The sequence below is a fragment of the Vipera berus genome, assembly GCF_964194415.1.
Source record: "Vipera berus genome assembly, chromosome: 2".
NCBI lineage: Eukaryota > Metazoa > Chordata > Lepidosauria > Squamata > Viperidae > Vipera > Vipera berus.
In genome coordinates, this window is record NC_138203.1 from 88930580 (window position 1) to 88946322 (window position 15743).

At 39.1% G+C, this 15743-nt stretch overlaps 1 protein-coding gene across 1 annotated transcript in view; it reads left to right on the top strand.

The window, feature by feature from the left end:
• Window positions 1-1005: 1005 nt before the first annotated feature.
• SMC2 (structural maintenance of chromosomes 2) overlaps window positions 1006-15743 on the top strand; it is a 30148-nt gene continuing 15410 nt past the window's right edge. Inside the window, exons 1-15 of the mRNA XM_081316445.1 lie at window positions 1006-1226; window positions 2100-2311; window positions 2939-3088; window positions 3301-3423; window positions 3946-3984; window positions 4073-4183; window positions 4299-4343; window positions 5607-5840; window positions 7078-7227; window positions 8310-8543; window positions 12069-12228; window positions 12972-13089; window positions 13282-13420; window positions 14250-14369; window positions 15154-15358. Coding sequence (XP_081172571.1) covers window positions 2144-2311; window positions 2939-3088; window positions 3301-3423; window positions 3946-3984; window positions 4073-4183; window positions 4299-4343; window positions 5607-5840; window positions 7078-7227; window positions 8310-8543; window positions 12069-12228; window positions 12972-13089; window positions 13282-13420; window positions 14250-14369; window positions 15154-15358 — 1996 coding nt within the window. The 5' untranslated portion in view covers window positions 1006-1226; window positions 2100-2143. The remainder of the gene's footprint in view (window positions 1227-2099; window positions 2312-2938; window positions 3089-3300; window positions 3424-3945; window positions 3985-4072; window positions 4184-4298; window positions 4344-5606; window positions 5841-7077; window positions 7228-8309; window positions 8544-12068; window positions 12229-12971; window positions 13090-13281; window positions 13421-14249; window positions 14370-15153; window positions 15359-15743) is intronic.

Below are 15743 nucleotides of genomic sequence, written 5' to 3' on the forward strand. Positions count from 1 at the left end.
TTCTGGAGGCAGGTTGTTCCACTGATTAATTGTTCTGTCAGGAAATTTCTCCTTAGTTCTAGGTTGACTCCTTAGCTCAAGGTTATTTCACTATGGCCAGGGAAGTTAACGATTATGGATTAGTTAAACAGGAGCTATGCATTCTTCCTGGGGATATTACTTAAGTAATATGCCTCTGCCTTGCATTCAGCCAAGTAATAACCAATTCCAGCCCCACTTGGCTTCCCAAGGTTAATCCATGTCACCAATGGGCACAAATGACACTTTCTTGCAAAAAAAAAAGACTTGAAAATGGGACAACTCTGAAAGAGGTTTGTATTTTTTTAACTGTTTATGCTCATAACTCTGCTTTACAAAGAAAAATTCAAAAGCAAAACTAAGGAAAACTTAAAAGACGTATATTCTAATAAAAGCTTTCTGAAAGACCATATGGACATTGTGCTTATCTTAGGATGGACTGACAGCTCTTAAGATGCAATTTTCTTAACATTTGCACCATCCTTATCCTTACTGCACGAGATATTGATTTTTATTAGAAAAGAAAAGTGGTTCTTTAGCTGCGTTTGTTATAGTTTACAAAAGTAAAATTTCCAAGCCTTAGCACTGTTGCACGAAACAGGAGTTACAAGCTGAAAAAATAACGTTCTCTTTAGAATGTTTGCTGGAGTAACTTCCGTTACTTAACTATGATCTAAGATTCGAAAATGGTATAAATTTAACAATAATAAAAAAGAAACCTAGGGCTTAAGAAAAAATAAGCCACTAAACTACTGCTTCATCCAGTCCAGCGCTCCGACCGCTCGACCGGAGGAATAGCTCCCTCCTCGCAAAGCTAACAACACTTTCTGGAGTTACTCCCGCTTTAAATCCAAACGGAAGGCGGGGCCTGAGAAAGTAAGTGGATGACCTAATCTCTCAGGCCCCGCCCTCCCCTTTAGGCCCTCTAAACTCTTTTTTTTTCTCCAATCGCGTTGCTGCATTAAAGAAGCGTAGAAAGCTCGTCAGGTTGTTTCCCTTCTTTGGTAGCCTCTCCCAATCGCCTGACTCGTTCGATTTCTGAGAAGCTTAAAAATAAAAATAAAAAATCAGGCAATATGCGGAACAGCCCTGAATTGAAGTTTGCGCGGAACGAACGAAAGGTCCGCCCGCGCCAAATTCAAACAGGGAGGAAGCGGAAAAGCGGAGCGGCTGCGGTTGAGTCGGTTGGAGGCGGCCCTTCTTGGCGGGTGAGGACTTCTCAGAGCCCCCCCCTAAATTATGACGGTCCCCAAATACTGTATCTGCAAGTGGGTTTGTTTTTTTTTTTTGCTTCCTCGCGAAGCATCTGAAGCTAACCGAAGAGCACTTTTAGACTGTCAATCAAGGGGGTTTGTAAGTCGACGTGAATCCGATTGAATTGAACACTTCGGATTCGGATCCTTTTTTTTCTTTTTTTAGTAAGCATATCCTGTAGTAGAAAATTTTAAAGGCAGAGAGGTTTATGTCAGACCTGGATGGATCTGCACTTTTTGACCTCTTCCAATTTGTTTGGCGTGTGCTGGATAGGCAGTTTGGAAAGTGTGTAAAATGTCTTTAGTTGCACGTTCTGTGTTCTGAACAGATGCCTCTTGATTCGAGAATATATTCCAACTGCATTCACTTACAGGCATCTTGCATCTTAAATACTGCAAGATTGTGTGAGTGTTGTCTGAATATATAGTTAAGGTAGCTTTGTTACTGATTTTAGGATACATTTCTTTGCCAAATGATTTTTTTAAAAAAATGCTATCAATTCCTCCTATACATTCTTACGTGGCCTCAAAGCAAACATGAATTACTCCAGCATAATGTGGGAGGTGTAATAATGATGAAGTCAGCAGGACTTAATTTGTGATCTTGCTGTTTAATTTGTGATCTTGCTGTTTTGCTATCAAGAGGATGTATGTGATCCATGTATATAGAAATGATCCATTTCTGTTTGTTAAGTTACACATTGTTCATATGATTGAGTAGTAATTGTTTTTGCTATATAACCCTAGCTGTTGGGTTATATTTAAGGGGCTTTATGAAGCAGGCCTATATATTAAACTTGAATAATGGAAGAAATGTACATTTTATAGGTTGGAGGTGAATTTACTTGGAATCTATAGGGAAATCAACTGAAATGTACATCAGGTCAATTGTTCTTGAAGGTTTTAAGTCTTACGCTCAGAGGACAGAAGTTAATGATTTTGACCCTCTATTCAATGCTATTACCGGCTTAAATGGAAGTGGCAAATCAAATATCCTGGACTCCATCTGTTTTTTATTGGGAATCACCAATCTGTCACAGGTAAGTGTGTATGTCGCAGATGTTGGCTACCTTTAAAAAATCCTGCTCTTAGTATGTTTAATGTTGACTCTTGGACTAACTCTAAAATTTACTGTAGGAACATTTTCTTCTTAAAATTCAGAATAAGTCCTGATAATGGCTTAATCATTGATCTTTATTTGCAAGAGAATGATAATTTAACATGCCAAATTCATCCCATAAAAGTATAACATATTGTGGAAAAATTCTTAATTTATCTAATTTTTGGAAGCAGAATTTTAAGTCATTATGAAGATGGATTTCTTTTAGATAACAATTTTGGTTATGGGCCTTTTCACAAATAATTTTGTGTAAACATTTTGGGAAGTACAGACTCTGACTCATGAAGCATATCATCAGAGTGATAATTTTTTAAAATAAATTTTGCCTATAACCATATCCCTTAAAATGGGTTTTATCTTGTCTCTCTTGAGTGAACTGAATTGTAGATTGGAATGATGTAACACATGTAATATGTACAAAACATTTATACAGAAACATTTGTTTAAATACAACAGCTGAATTTATTTTGTGATGCAGTCCTATAACTCAAGCATCCCTACCTGTTTATCTTATTGGTTTAATTTTGTCTTAAAAAATTCATTTTAGGTGAGAGCTTCCAACCTGCAAGACCTTGTTTACAAAAATGGGCAGGCTGGAATTACTAAGGCTTCTGTTTCTATCACTTTTGATAATTTTGATAAGAAGCAGAGTCCACTAGGATTTGAGAATCATGATGAGATAACAGTCACAAGACAGGTGAGCCATTATGATGCCTTAAACAATTCTGTAAATGATGTCCTTACCGTCTTTTAAAAAATTGGTGCAAGTAGAAAAATTAAAATCTTTCATTTTGTTTTTCTTTCAAATAGTTTTCAAGGGAGGTCATTTTTAAAATGACTGCTAAATAGTCTTTTTGTTTGAGATGATAGATGATACACGCTAATAGTCCTTTGACGTTCATTTTCAAGGTGGTGATTGGAGGCAGAAATAAATACTTAATCAATGGTGTCAATGCAAACAATACCAGAGTGCAAGATCTCTTCTGCTCTGTTGGATTGAATGTCAATAATCCTCATTTTCTTATTATGCAGGTAATGAAGTATATATATGTTCATAATCTTCCTTTCTTCTTTTTATTGTATTGTCTTTTTAGATTGTAAATGTGTGGTGCTTCGAAGCCTTTAATATGCTTTTTCTCTGATTTTAAATTCATCTTCCTTTCTCAAAACCTAACTAGCTGTTCCTAATTCAGCCCAGAATTAAACATATAATCTTTTGTTCTTCTTCCTAGTTGGTTGCATACCTCTAAGCATACCCCTGCATCTAATAATCTATGGATAGGCATCAATCTAGTGTCAAAAAGCATATTACAGTAATATTTCTGATAGCCTTGTAAAACTATAAGCGGAAAAACATAGTAACAAAGCTTTCCATGAGCTACTATCCTGCCCAATTGTTTTGTTACAAATGTGCTGTGATAATTTTTGTTCAATTCTCCAGATGCTCTTTTCTTTTCCAAGGATGATCTGCACCATAATTCACCCTATGTAGATTATTATAAGGCCTTTAAAATACTGAGATGTTAATAGCTGGCTATTTTCCTTCTATCTTAGGGCCGAATTACCAAAGTGCTAAATATGAAGCCCCCAGAGGTAAGTATGACAGAGGATTTTCTATTAGTGTGATTTTTATCTTTGAAACAGCTTGATCTGTGTTACATTTTTATTGCTGCTGTTCTAGATATTGGCTATGATTGAAGAAGCAGCTGGCACAAGGATGTATGAGTGCAAGAAACTAGCAGCGCAAAAAACTATTGAGAAAAAAGAAGCAAAACTCAAAGAAATTTGCACGGTACTAACATTATGGTTACTTGATCCTATATTTATATTTGTCCTCTTAGGAAAATAGAATTGCTCTGGTTCAGCTGGAGAATTGAAAATTAAGTACTCTTACTTTTGATTTACAGATTTTAGAGGAAGAAATCACACCCACCTTGCAAAAACTGAAAGAGGTATTTACAGTTTAAATTAACCAGAGTTCACACACAATAAAACTCCATCTTTGATTAGATTTAGTACAACGAACTGATTGTATGCAGCATTCTAAATCACTGTCTAGTTAATGAAAAAAAATAACTGGTGTTCAAGCAACGTCAATCAAAAGCAAAGAACATTGTTGCTTATTATACTGTGTGAATCCTACTGAATTCAGTGTGGTTTACTGTTAAGCAAGTTACACATCCTAGCTTTGCTAATAGAAATTCTGAAATAATTTGACTCAATGCAATTAGATCTTGCATTTCATTTCTGTGGCATCCATGGGCAAAACCCCAAAATATGCAAATGGAAAAGTGTTTATGCAATAAGAATTTCCCCCTTTTTCTTCTCCTATTCATCACTTGCTGGGCAGCTCTGGAGGACCGCAAGAGAGTAAGAATCCTCAGTTTCATTCATGCAGAACAGCTATTCTGTCGTACGGGAAATCCTCGACTTAACAACAGTTTGTTTAGTGATCGTTCAAGGTTACAACAGCAATGAAAAACGTGACTTGTGACCGTTTTTTTCAGTTATGACCTTTACAGCATCCCCATGATCATGTGATCACAATGCAGCTGCTTGGCAACTGGCATGTACTTTCCACGGTTGCTGTGTTCCGAAGATCATCTGATCACTTTTTGTGACCTTCTGACAACCAAAGTCAAGGGGGGAAGCCAGATTCAGTTAACAACCGGGTTACTACTGCAACGATTCACTTAACAACTCTGGCAAAAAAGGGCGTAAAATGGAGGAAAACTTACTTAACTGTCCCACTAAACAGTTGTGGTTTTAAGTTGAGGACTGCCTGTATTCTAATGGAATACAGGTTGTCCTTGACCTACGACCACAGCTGAGCCCAAAATTTCAGTTGCTAAGCGAGGCAGTTGTTAAGTGAGTTCTGCTCCATTTTGCGACTTTTCATGCTCCATTTGCTAAGTGAACCCCTGCAGTTGTTAAGTTAGCAACCTGGTTGTTAAGTGAATCTGGCTTCCCCATTGACTTTGCTTATCGGAAAGTTGCAAAAGGTGCTCACATGATCTTGGGACACAGCAACGGTCATAAATATGAATCCAAGCATCTGAATTTTGATCACGCGATTATTGGGATGCTACAGTGGTCACCAGTATGAAAAACGACTTTGAACTGTCACTAAATTAGCTATTGTAAGTCAAGGACTACTTATATATTCTGGTTTGCTGTAGCTGTCAATGATGGATTATTTTTTTCTGCCTAACCAGGAACGATCCTCCTATTTGGAATACCAAAAAGTTGTGAGAGAGATAGAACACCTGAACCGTCTGTATGTGGCATATCAGTTTACAATAGCTGAAGAAACCAAGGCACGTTCTGCTGATGTGCTAAAGGAAATGGAAAGCAGCATTTCAAAACTTCAAGAAGGGATGACTGAAAATGAGAAGAAGGTGAAGCAGCTTAGCAAAGAAATAACAGAGATGGAAAAAAAAAGGGATCAGGTAAGACCTATTCAATTACCTAATTGCAATATGCTAATACAAGGAGTAAAACTTATTTTTAGCCATTTTATTGAATTTGTAGGCTGTTCACCTGTAAAGAATGCACTTGAAAATTTTAGTTGGTTGAAGAAATAATGGCTTATTAGAAATATATGGCATACAATTAATTGAATAACTAGACGCTAGTAAGAAGGGACGCGGTGGCTCAGTGGGTTAGGACGCTGAGCTTGTCGATCAGAAGGTCGGCAGTTTGGCGGGTCGAATCCCGAGTGCCGCGTAACAGAGTGAGCGCCTGTTACTCGTCCCAGCTTCTGCCAACCTAGCAGTTCGAAAGCACGTAAAAATGCAAGTAGAAAAATAGGGACCACTACAGTGGGAAGGTAACAGCGTTCCGTGCGCCTTTGGCGTCTAGTCATGCCAGCCACATGACCACGGAGACATCCTCGGACAAGCGCTGGCTCTTCGGCTTTGAAACGGAGATGAGCACCGTCCCCTAGAGTCGGAAACGACTAGCACGCATGTGCGGGGGAACCTTTACCTTTACCTTTAGACGCTAGTAAAGCGTTCAGGTTGACAATACGTACCTCCAGTTTGATTGATTAAATTTATATGCCGCCCTTCTCCCTAAGGACTCAGGGCGGCTCACAACAATAAAAAATTAAGAAACATAAAAGTACAAAAATAAAAAAAAGAATTAAACAATAAATATTTAGATAACAACTGCTTACAACAGAAATTGGAGCCTTCGTCCTGAAGTTGTTCCTATTCCTGTGTTAACCCATTTTTGGACACACTTAAATGGGTATAGGTAGTTCATAAAGGCTCAAACTTGCTATAGTTCAGGGAATTGGGCAAGCATGTTTAGTGTCTGGATTCATACAGTGCTAACTCACAAACTGGCATAAAATAATGAATGGGCTACAACCACAGGACATACTAAGCCAATATCAAGAACACAAGGCTTTTTTGGATGTGTAAGCATAGACAGTGTGCTTTTCTTTCAATGGGACTATTTCCCCGTATTCTCTATTCACTATTTAGGTTCCTGTTTAGATTTTTGCTTGGTACAGAATCATTTAAAAAAAAATTGGCATTATTCTTCAAGAAAGAGTGTTAATACTTTTGCCTTTTGTTTCATTCCCATTTTTCTTATGTTAATGAAATGCCTGAGGAAGCTCTGTAGAGGTACTATTGCAAACGTAAATCTGCTTCTATTAAATACATATATCATTCGTAGGAATTTGGTGGTGTGCTTCATTCTCTAGAAGAAGCTCTTGCAGAGGTTCAGAGAACTGATACCAAAGTACAAAGCACCCTGGCTATCAAAAAGCAAAATTTACAAAGTGAAGAGAAAAAGCAGAAGGAATTGGTTAAAGCCATGGCAGAGGTAAGCAATGGAAAGGCTCTTAAATTATACACTATTTTTTCCCCTAATACAATTAAATATATTCTCGATAAGCTTATGTTTGAAAATGTATAGTGTACTGTACAAAAGTACTTCTATACTAGGAAATCACAGTATTTTAAAAAGTACATACAATTCTCCCTCACTGACCGCTTGTTCAGTAACCATTCAAAGTTATGATGACACTGAAAAATGAGATATAGGACTGGTCCTCGAAGATGTGGCCGTCACAGGATCCCTACGATCAAGTGATTGGGCTTCGGTTGCTTGGCAACCAGTGTTCAGTTACAGCTGTTGCAGCATCCCACAGTCTCGTGATCACCGCTTGCAACCTTTGCAGTCGGCTTCAGACTAGCAAAAGTCCACGGGGGAAGCTGGCCTGATCAGATGACGTTGTACTTCATGACTACAGCTGTAACTGATATCATAAGTTGGCACAGTCAGGTGACATTTTATTTTATTTTTTATTTTTTTATTTTAATCCCATTTATATCCCGCCCTTCTCCGAAGACTCAGGGCGGCTTACAATTTAAAGCACAAATCAATGTGCTTAGCAATAGCCTTCATTCTATGTATATGCCTGCTTATTAGGGCTTTCAGCCCCCTGCAAGTGGCATTATTACAAAGTCAGCTTATTGCCCCCAACAATCTGGGTCCTCATTTTACCTACCTCGGAAGGATGGAAGGCTGAGTCAACCTTGAGCCTGGTGGGATGTGAACCTGCACTAATTGCAGGCAGCTGGTGTTTCTTAAGGAGGCATTAGCCCACTGCTCCACCAAGGCTGGTGACCGCTTTATGGGGCTTATTTCTGAATAAATACATATGTAGATGTGATCTAAACTGAAGGAGAGCACCAAAACAGCCCCAGATTCAAGACTGGCCAACCAAATTAATTATTCTCTTAGGGTCACAGCTGTTTTAATTCTCAGCTTTCAAAGGAACTTTGTTATGGGTTAAAGTAGGATTGCGCTTAGCTTTTGTTATGAATTTGTGTATTTTTTTTCCTTTTTTTTAAAATCGGCCTTTTAATTATGCAACTTCCCTCCTCCCCCCCCCCCCCAAGGATTCTAAAGCCTTAGACTTGAAAGAAAAAGAAGTCAAGAAGATGAGAGATGCTTTGAGCGTTCTTCAGGAAGGAAACCATAAAGACACCGATGCTTTAGCTGCAGCGCAGCAGCATTTCAACGCAGTGTCAGCTGGACTGTCCAGCAGTGAAGATGGGGAAGATGCTACTCTGGCTGGACAGATGATGACTTGCAAGAATGACATAAGCAAAGCAGAGACAGAAGCTAAGCAAGTAAGTAATAAAGGTGTGTGTCTGCTGGCAAATTGGGCGCACCGTCTAGTTAAAATGCCATGTACAGGTTAATCCTTGTCTTAGAACCGTGACGTACCCCAAAATTATCGTCATAAGTCATGATAGCAGTAAGTCAAAGTATGACAGACCTAATTTTATGACTTCTTTTCTGTAATCATTAAGAACGTTGGCGGTTGTTATTCAGAACATGGTGAACATGAAGCAAATCAATCCTATGGGCATTTTTTTTTGAAACCAGCAAAAAAGGCCTCAACACAGAAAAAAAACCATTGTAAATAGTGGTCACTTGACCACAGAGTGCTACAACCAGCCATAAAGGTGAGACAGTTGCAAATGCCTAAAACGCTATCATGTGACCACAGGGGGCTGCTGCTGACAGAACTGGGTTGGAAGTAGCTTTGGGGGCGGTCTGTCAAACTTCAAATGGTTAAACAAGGACTACCTGTATCAAAAAGACTTAAAGAATGTTGTGAATTTTTGTAGGACATCAACTCATGAAGGCAGGTAGTTGACTGAGGAAGCAACGATGAACTGTCTGGAATATATATTTTCTGTATTAAAGATGAGATTTTTTCCCCCAACTTCTATTATGGGATCTCTTGAATTTTAATTTGCTACCGTGGATTCTATACCTCTCCCCAGTTTTATTAATGTGTTCCTAAATAGCTGAAAGAGAATGCAAATATTATTTTTTCGAAATGTTTTCTCTGATCAGGGCATTTGAGCCAGTGTGTGTTCTGTACCAGCCTGCTACCGGCCCTGCAGAAAAGGCAGGGACAACCCCTTTACAAACGGCAAGAGGCTGGAACTAAGCCTGCCAAATTTATTAACATAAAACAGCAAAACAAGACACGAACCATGAAACAGGAGCTATTCAAGCGGTTGCCTTCAGCAAACCAGCCCTCCCACACATTCCCCTTTTATACAGTTCAGGGCGTGGCTTCTCTCTGCCTCCTTCCAAGGTGTCCCATTGCCTTCCTCTGTTTACTCCTGATTGACTGCCTCCTGCGTCAGGCGTCCTTGAACAGGGCCAGCTGTGGGTCATCTTCTTCCACGCTGTCAGGCTCACACAGCTGGGTCTGCGTCGTGACCAGGTGGGAGGGGCCTGGCTGAGGGCTCTCATCAGCAAGCTCTCCAACCCCCTCAGCAAGCTCTTCAACACCCCCCTCCTCCTCTGAGTCGTCCGACCCAACTGCCGAACCCACAGGCTGACCCTGAATCACAACAGTGTGTGCCTTTGTAAAGTATATTCTGCTCTGTCCACATTCATTGGTCAAACCATAAAAGTATCCATTTCCTAAATGGACATTTCGAAAAAATTTGGTGGGGCAACGGGAGAGATTCATAGGCACAGTGGTTTCCATCAGCCCCCTCCATTGGTAATTGCCAATGAATATTCTTGGCAGTGATCACTGTATCTGATTAAGACAATTATTTAGCATTTTATTTAGTTTTATTCATTGATAACAGAATGTGAAAATGCAAAAGCAGATAGTAGGGGGACAACAGTTAGAAAAAGGGAAAACAAAAAAGGTGTGAAGAAGGAGAGGGGAAGAGACAAAAGGCATTGATTTCCAACTCTGTGGCAGTAAAATCAGACATTAAAATCAAATTCAACTTTTTACATTTCTATAGTAGTATGCACTAACTAGCCATTTCTGTATTGGCAAATCGGTCTAATCGGTAAACCCCAAAATCGTGAGATCATTTTTTTCCCCACCTCAAGCACAAAGTCCAGAAGCGGTTTCCGAGTAGAAACAAAAGGACTTATGTCTACTTTTCTTTTATCAGCACAGTCAATTTGGCCATCTCTGCTAATCCCATCAGCTTTTGTAACCATTCGTCCATGGTAGGAATCGAGGCATCTGATTAAATATTAATATTTAGCCTTATTCCTCATTCATGCCCTCCCTAATGGCCAGATTGCCATTATTTATTTATTTTATTTATTTAATTAGTTTTATATACCGCCCTATTTCCGAAGGACTCAGGGCGGTTTACGGGGCAAAATTTAAAAACAATATAAAAGTTAAAATAGAAATAGAATTAAAATAAATTAAATTAATTACTAGCCCAACAAATTAAAACAAAGTTTAAAATTTAAAACCCCTCAGTCTAGGCCAGATAGATCAAAGAGCCAAGTTTTCAGGTCCCGGCAAAACGAACGAAGGTCGGGGGCGGTCTGGAGTTCCACAGGTAGGTCATTCCATAGGGCAGGCGTGCCCACAGAGAACGCCCTTCCTCTGGGGTCACCCGCCGGCACTCCCTGACCGGCGGCACCCTAAGGAGGCCCTCCCTATGGGTGCGCACAGGACGATGGGAAGTTGATGCTGGCAGCAGGTGCTCCCTAAAATAATCCGGGCCCATGCCATTTAGGGCTTTATAGGTCATCAGCAGCACCTTGAATCTCACCCGGAGGGCAACTGGAAGCCAATGCAGCTCGCGGAGAAGAGGTGTTACACGGGAGTATCGGGAGACTCCCATCACAACTCGTGCGGCTGCATTCTGCACCAGCTGAAGTCTCCGAGTGGTCCTCAAGGGCAGCCCCATGTAGAGAGCGTTGCAGAAGTCTAACTGGGAGATTTTAGCACTGAGGATTATTAACTGGAGAAAGAAGTTGGCTGCCCAAACCGTCCTTTTGGAAATCGTTGTTTCCTTACTGTGGACTTGGGAAAACAGTATATAAGATTTGTTTTGCAAATCTTCCTGTTTTTAGGATTAGGATATGACTCTTCTGCAGGCCCAGATTTGCTCTTGTCTTAGCTTCAACCATCATGATATGTTTGCATGAAATATTGTTTCCCTACCAGGCTGGATAAATGTTTTAGGCCTGGAGGTAATGATTCCTGTTTCTAGGGAACCCTCCATTATGATATCTGTAGAGAGGGCAGAGCTGACATGTTCAGGCTCATTCTTATGTTTCAAGGACCTTGTGGTTTTCCTGTTCTGTTCTTTACAATCAGGACCATCTTGGTTTGACAGTTTTGCCCATTTAGAGTATCCCCTTCTTTTAATAAGGGACGCCGTGGCTCAGTGGGTTAGGACGCTGAGCTTGTCGATCAGAAGGTTGGCAGTTTGGCGGGTCGAATCCTGAGTGCCGCGTAACAGACTGATCGCCTGTTACTCGTCCCAGCTTCTGCCAACCTAGCAGTTCGAAAGCACGTAAAAATGCAAGTAGAAAAATAGGGACCACTAGGGTGGGAAGGTAACAGTGTTCCGTGCACCTTTGGCTCTAGTCATGCCGGCCACATGACCACGGAGACGTCCTCGGACAAGCGCTGGCTCTTTGGCTTTGAAACGGAGATGAGCACCGGCCCGTAGAGTTGGAAACGACTAGCACGCATGTGCGGGGGAACCTTTACCTTACCTTCTTTGAAAAGCTGTTTGGTACTTAAAGATAGAAGATTCACGGTGATTACTATTTTATGACTGTTTCCAAGAAAGTTAACTTCATTCCAAAAGCAAAAGAACCAAATCACAACTTCACATTTTATTTTTTTGAAGGCTCAGATGAAACTGAAACACGCCCAGCAAGAACTAAAGACAAAACAGGGTGAAGTAAAAAAAATGGATGGTGGCTACAAAAAAGATCAAGAATCCTTTGAGGCAGCTAAAAAGCAGAAAGAGAAACTTGAGCATGAAATGAAGAAACTCAACTGTGAAGGTTTGTTCGCCTTCTTGAACGGAGGGGTTTTTGTTTTACACATTGTACACACAGATGGAGATTCAAGACGAATTGCTGCTTCCATGGAGGACAATAGCCCACTTTTTACTGACTAACGCTAGACCTCATTTTGAACACGTCCTGCACTAACAGAAGTACAGACAGTCCTTGACTTGCGACCACAATTGACCCCAAAATTTCTGTTGTTAACTGAGACATTTGTTAACTGAGTTTTGCCCCATTTTACGATCTTTCTTGCCACAGTTGTTAAGTGAATCACTGCAGTTTGTTAAGTTAGTAACCTGGTTGTTAAGTGAATTTGGCTTCCCCATTGACTTGGCTTGTCACAAGATCGCAAAACGGATCACCTGACCTTGGGACAAGGGCAACGGTCATAAATATGAACCAGTTGTCAAGCATCTGTATTTTAATCACATGAACATGGGGGTGCTGCAGAGGCTGTGAAAAATGGTCGTAAGTCACATTTTTCAATGCCATTGTAACTTTGAACGGTCAGTAAAATGAACTGTTGTAAGTCAAGGACTACCTGTACATAAGTGTGTGATGTTGCATCTCTGTGAGCTAGAATATGTCATGAGTTAGTCACAGGTGGTTCCCCTTTTGCACATTTTATATTAAGTAGCTTCTATATAAAGGCTGTAAGTTTCTGTCTGATCAGCTTCTTCTGAAACCTTAGAAATACATACTCTAGATAATGTTATTTATTCGTTTGGCTGTTCCAGATAAAAAAGAAGAGCATCTTTTAGAAAAGCAAAAGGAGTTATCCCGTGTGGTAAATCGTTTGAGGGAATCCTATGAAACTTTCCTGGTCAGGTTCCCCAATCTACGTTTTGAATACAGGTGAAGCCATTAAATTGTATCTCCTGTCTCCAGGCAGGAATTACGTTAAAATGTTTTACAGTTGAACTGGGAAATTGGGAAGAAACATTCTGTCTTTGGCTAGGGATTTCACAGTATTATTTAATAACAACAAAATTATCTACGAAAAGCATTAATACATTCTCACAAAACAATTCCTTCATTGATTTTAAGCAATCCAGAAACAAACTGGAATCCAGATCGGGTTAAAGGGCTGGTTGCATCTTTGATTACTGTGAAAGATGTTTCTACGGCGACAGCACTAGAAGTGGTGGCTGGCGGTCGACTTTATAATGTTGTGGTGGACACCGAGGTGCGTTTCTCAAAAGATTTTATTAAAAATATGACTTCTGTTCTTTTCTCAGTTGTTTAGCAGCCAACCAGATTTAATAGCAAGCAGAAGCTAGGCTTGTATTCATGAGTGCATCTGAATGTTACACTTGTAATTGCTTAAGCACAACGGTTCTGATAAATTAAAAAAGTAATACATAAAATAGTCCTTATTTCTTAATTGTACTATTTTTGTAACGTTTTAAGATGACCATTCAAACTATATTTTATAACCTGCATGTAGTGTTTTGAGTGTGTAGACAGAGCTTATGCATGTGCAGAATATTCAGGTGGTCCTCAAGTCACAACAGTTCACTTAGTGACCGTTCAAAGTTACAATGGCACTGGAAAAAAGTGACTTGTGACCGTTTAAGCGTCGCCATGGTCACGTGATTAAAATTCAGATGCTTGGCAACTGACTCATGTTTATGACGGTTGCTGCGTCCCAGAGTTACATGATCACCTTTTATGAAATTCTGTCAAGCCAAGTCAATGGGGGAGCCAAATTCCTTTAACAATCATGTTACTAACTTGACAACTGCAGTGTTTCACTTAACAACTGTGGCAAGAAAGGTTGTAATAATAGAATAGAATAGAATAGAATAGAATAGAATAGAATAGAATAGAATAGAATAGAATAGAATAGAATATTGTATACAGTTACTAATTATAAATCAGATGAATCCTAACATTTTTAAAAAGACATGTTTTAACACTATGTTTTTTTATCACGGTAATAAATGTAGCAGTAGCTGCAGGTAAAATGGGTTAGCAAATATGTGAGCAATTTTTTTTTAATTCTTATCTGTTAGGTCACTGGGAAAAAGCTGCTAGAGAAAGGTGAACTGAAGCGTCGATATACTATTATTCCACTGAATAAAATTTCCTCAAGATGTATTGGAAAAGAAACGATCAAAGTGGCCAAAACCTTGGTATATTTTCTTTTGTGGGAGTTTTGAACCTATTTCTATACTGAAAGTTTTTTTATTCTCTTTCTCAGTTTTCCACATGTTGTTATGAACCAGACAATTATTTTTTAATATGTATTTTCTTGTTATTTATTTTCCTTAATACGTATCTCCATCAAAGTTTTTATTTTATTTTAATGATATTAAATTAAATCTTTTAATTTCAGATTGATTGTCTTAGCAACGATAGCTTAGAGATTAAAATAAATGGGGTTCACAAACCCCTTCCAAATAGTGTTCCCCTGATGCGTGGGGACCACAACTTCTAGAATTCACAACCAGCATTGAATACTGGGAGTTCCACTTACCACTCATTGCAAATGCATTATTCTAGGGAGGTAACTTTTTCTGCTGGAATATTCGCATCCATTTTTTTACAAAGACATTGTAATTTTCCACAAATAAATATTCCAGAAGAGGAAGTTGTTTGCAGGATTCTGAATAAGGGGCATTCTAGGAGGCAAATGGATTTCCTTGACATCAAATTTCAATGTTGCATTTTGTCTATCCCCAATTACACCAGGTTGCAGTCTGGTCTATGTTTATAAATAGCTTCTGTCTGAACAGTAATAGACTATGATATAATGACCATAAGCTGAAACCAAATCTCTATACAATTTTCTTGTATCGTAGAATTTAGGAAAAATAAATCCTAAAATTTTCTTGTATCATAGAATTTAGGAAAAAATAAATCCTGAATTAGACATTTTTTTCTCTCTGAAGTTTGTCCTTTTTCCTTTTGTACTAGGTTGGTGATGACAATGTTAATCTGGCCCTTAGTCTGGTGGGCTATGATTCTGAAATCCAAAAGGCAATGGAGTACGTCTTTGGGCAGGCCTTGGTTTGTGATAACATGGATAATGCCAAGAGAGTTACCTTTGACAAAAGGATAATGACAAAAACAGTCACTCTAGGTGGAGACACATTTGATCCCCAAGGCACACTGAGTGGAGGTACTGGCTAATTTTCTGTTCTTTACTACAATACACTTTTGACATGTCTCTGTTATATTTAAGGAAATCATTGAGTCTTTTCTTTTACTGAACTGCATTTATCTGCTTGTCCAAAACTTAAAATTCACCTGTGTAACCAGCCTATTATGCTACAGGATGAGGGTCTTGGATAAATTGTTCTAGGGTCTTCACAAGCCACCAATACTTTCCTGCATGTATCATTACAGTCAGTTGATGCAGGAATTTATGTAGCACAGCTATCACAGGTTCAGTATTTACCACATTTGTCTGGAATCCAAAGGATTTGTGTGCGGGGGTTTGAACAAATGAACAATATTGCAACTCGTATTTGAACTGATTTTCATGCATGCAACGGTATCTTTTG